The 4,057-nt window shown below is 37.4% G+C and overlaps 1 protein-coding gene across 1 annotated transcript in view; it reads left to right on the top strand.

Annotated features, from left to right (window-relative positions):
• Positions 1 to 4,057, top strand: part of Col11a1 (collagen type XI alpha 1 chain) — a 227,622-nt gene that overhangs the window by 133,381 nt on the left and 90,184 nt on the right. Inside the window, exon 36 of the mRNA XM_008855066.3 lies at positions 1,811 to 1,864. Within this exon, the coding sequence (XP_008853288.1) occupies positions 1,811 to 1,864 (54 nt within the window). The remainder of the gene's footprint in view (positions 1 to 1,810; positions 1,865 to 4,057) is intronic.

The raw sequence follows: 4,057 nt of genomic DNA, 5'->3' as shown, positions 1-4,057 counted from the left end.
TCTTAATATTAGCCCAGTGCATTGACAATTCATGATGCTTTTTTTAAACTACATGAATTCTTTGAGGTTTCTTTTTGATTTAAAGATAATATGTTCAAATAGCTAAAGCAGGGGCTGGAGAAATGGCTCAGTGGTTGAGAGTACTGGCTGCTCCTGCAGAGGACCTGGATTCAATTTCCAGCTCCCACATGGCTGCTAACTCTAGTTCCAGAGGAATCCAGTACCCTCATCTCATCTCTGCAGGCATTGCATGACATGGGTGCACTTACACACAGGCAGACAATGTATTCATACACATAAAATAAAATATTTTAAAAAGAAAGGAATAGCTAAACCTTGTGCTTATTTCTGAAGTAGCATTGGCTTAAATTATTTATGAAATTTTCCTTCTGAAGGCTATATTGATAACTGGAAAAGTAAATTCCGTTAAGGACACACTTGTTCTTCATTTTTTATTAGAAAGTAGATATGTCCAGCCTTTATTTTATTACTTAAGACATTTCATATATATTATGTTCACTTTTATATATCTTCCTTTTAAAGTATAATTATGTGCTGGGCATATACAGGATTATATTCTACCAATCCATTTTCTGCCACCCAAACAGTCATTATTAACAGGATGAGCTTTATGCAGGATGTGTAAATAAGGATCTGAACAATATAGCTAGGAATATATAGCATTAAGCCTGGAATGGTATTGTTAATGCATATTGTGACATAATGCTAATAAGAAAAAGTATAAAGTCCCTTTAATCTTGTCTGCAAAAGAAAGTAATGCATTAGGCACAGATTTGACAAGTAAGAAATGATGCTGCAACTTATTTGGTATGGCTAAAGATATTTCCTGTGATGCTTTAAAGATAATCACATGATTCTCATTAGTTCTACATTTCTAGGGACAGACGTTTGGAGTCCATCATAATTTTCTTTGGAAATCTATAAAGCCAAATTGAAAATGCCTTCCATAAATGCTCCCATCCAATGTTATAATTGCAAATACTCTGAATCTTCTCAGTACATATTGTCACTGGTTGTCTGTATAATATTGTATAATAATGAATTAATTTTGTGTTAGACAATTTCACACATGTATACAGAGGACGCTGACCACTCTCATCCCAGCCTTCTCCGTCTTCCCTACCATCACTGACCAAAGCTCTTTTGTGACTGACCCACTGAGATTATCTAGGGCTGTCTGTGTGACCAGGGCTTTAGAACTATCTGTTGGAATCTAGTGGCCTTAGCAGTGGGTGTGTAACTAGAGACCGTGGTTCCTCTTTCCTCAGAATCTGTCAACAGACAGTAGTTCTGCAGGAAAAGATAGGACCCTGTGAGCACCTCTGTCTTTTATGACTGATTGTTGAGGGGGCTGCTGTGGTTTGGACCCAGTGCAGATAAATAGCTGTTGTAAGTTAATGATTGCACTTGTATTGACGATAAGGCATTTCACAGCCTTCGCCCTTTCTTCCAGTTCTAACAGATTTCCTGCCTTCTCTTCATCAAAGCACCCTGAACCTTAAATGGGGTGGTGTAAGTGTTTTATTTAGGGTTGATAGTTGTTTTGATGAGCTCTAAATATTTATATTGCCCCTAAAATAAGAACTTTGGTGTGATGTTCAGGTTTACATAGTTACAAATCATTTTGCTTTTAGGTTAGCTCTGATCTTGTGTACTGCCATACTCTCATCATTATGATGAGGAAATTGAATGCTACACTGTGTTTTCTCTATAACGATTGATCACAGTGTATGAAGATTTGTCTTTGAAGGCTTATTGTTAAACTTTCCTCACTGCTCTTTATTTTCAGGGCCCTCAAGGACCACAGGGTCCAGTTGGATTCCCCGGACCAAAAGGCCCCCCTGTAAGTGTCAGACTTTTTCTTTTGCTTTATTTGATATTTTCTAATTTGAGTCATAATTTACAATTTTAATACTTATAAAATGTAAATATTGAAAAAAACTCTATAAAATAAAATTTCAATTAAGTAGTAAGAATATATTTTCAGTGTATTAAGTTCATGTATTTTTTAGAGCAAAACTTAAATATCTTTCTTAAGTGTTATTTATATTTTTAAATCATTCTTTTTAGTATTTTTAGTATTTTTATTTTATGTGTATGAATGTATTGCCTGCATGTAAGTGAGTGATAAGTGTTATTTTAAAGCAAATAGAATGTAGAGTAATATAATTGCTGTATACCAGTCATTACCACAATCAATTTCACTTATGAAATTGAAAATAATTACTAAAAGAATAAGATACCTTTAACATTTCCAGTTTATCTTCCATAATCAAATGGTATCTTCCATGCCTTTTCATTTATCCCTTCCTAAACTGCCTTCAACATTCTGACAGTGCCTACAGCATGTAAAGATTTATTTATCTATTTTTATTATTGCATCTGTGGAACACATTTTTTAAAAGTTGTTGAATTTTTGTTGATTTAATACAGAATATCTCAATTAGTTTTAGTCATCTTTATACCCTCATCCCCTCCTGCACCCTCCCATACCCCCTAACCCCACTGGAACCCATACACTCTGTCATCTCTATTAAGTCCCACTCTGTCAGGTCAGTGTCTCCAGACGTTCCCCAGTCAAGTCCATCCACCGAAGTCTAGTCAACCTATTTAGAGTCCCTTGTTTTAGGAAGATTGGCTCTTCTTCATCTAGCAGCAATCAGTTGCCAACATTCCTTCATATAAGATTGGGGTTTGCTGTTCGTTTTCCAAGTTCTATGCTGGGTTTTTGTCTTCCTGGGTTTACATGGGAATTGTGTATCCTGATAACATTGTCGTAGAATCATATGAGCAGATTCCCAGGAGCTTGTAGGACTCTGTTTCCTTATGGTCCTGCATATCCTCCCTGGCTCTTACAATCTTTTCATCCCCTCTTGCACGATGGTATCTGAGCCTTGGGTGGGTGAAGTTTACTAAACGAGTCCTGTCCAAGGACCAGAATTCAGCAGACTCTTGATCTCCACACTTTGGCCATTTGTGGCCTTTTGTATTCCTGGCCCTGTGCTGCCTGAGGGAGCTTCATTAATGAGAAATGAAAGATTCATTAGATTAGTGTCCTCTTCTTTACCCTGTTCTATGTTCCATGAACCTTAGGTGTAGAGGTTGCATTATAGATGTGTCACTTAGGCCTGGGAAATTCATAGACAATGTCCATGTGTGACCAGTTGTGGTACTTGGTAATAGTCTCCAACTGGTCCAAAATAAGCTTCTTTGATGAGTGGTGACTGGGATATTTGTCTGTAAATATAAGGATATATATTTTGCACATAGGAAGAAATCACATTAGTCTAGGGATGTGACATTGTGGGGTTTTGTCTATGACCACTCTTGCAGTGTGTATTTGGTTATGTTTACAGTACAAATGTTTACACATTTGAGTTTCCTCCCATTTAGTGGGCTTTTAGTCCAGTTAAGTAGCCGTTGATGGCCCCCCAGATAAAATAGCACTACTACACTAATGTAGGCTGTGGTGGCCCCTGATGTAGTTATTTGGTCTTAAAGCTGGTGCTGGACTATAGATTGATATTTTCCCTCGGCATCTTCATAGCACCTTCAAAGCTATGAGAACCAGCCTTCAGAGGCAGTGGTTTCAGGTCATTTGCAGCTCTGTTTCTCCAAATCCTGTGTCTGAAGTATGTCCTGTCTTCAGCAGTAGGGTCTTCCCTTCAAGTTCTGGGAGACTGTCAAGGGCTATGGCAAGAGCCTGAGTAATTTTGAGAGTCTCTTAGACCACCCTGGCCAACATATTCAAAGGAAAGTTTCTCTTGTCTGGTACTGTTTGTTGTTATGTAGCCTTTAGCTATACACATAGACTCATGTAAACATGATGTATGTACAATTTGTCATTAGGTTGTTGGGCTAATATGATTGCCTGTATTTTTAAAACTAGCTAGGCATTATTTATCTCTCTCTTTCACTGTTTAACCCTTCCACCATTGTTTCCCCATTGAAAAGGTCCCCATTTTCCCCATTTCTCCTTTGATAATACCAGTCTCTTATGATCCAAATCTCTCTTAAGCTCCTTCTTTCCCTATTG

This window comes from Nannospalax galili, unplaced genomic scaffold (assembly GCF_000622305.1).
Source record: "Nannospalax galili isolate Female #2095 unplaced genomic scaffold, S.galili_v1.0 scaffold767, whole genome shotgun sequence".
NCBI classification, from domain to species: domain Eukaryota; kingdom Metazoa; phylum Chordata; class Mammalia; order Rodentia; family Spalacidae; genus Nannospalax; species Nannospalax galili.
This window is presented reverse-complemented; position numbering and strand designations above follow the sequence as displayed.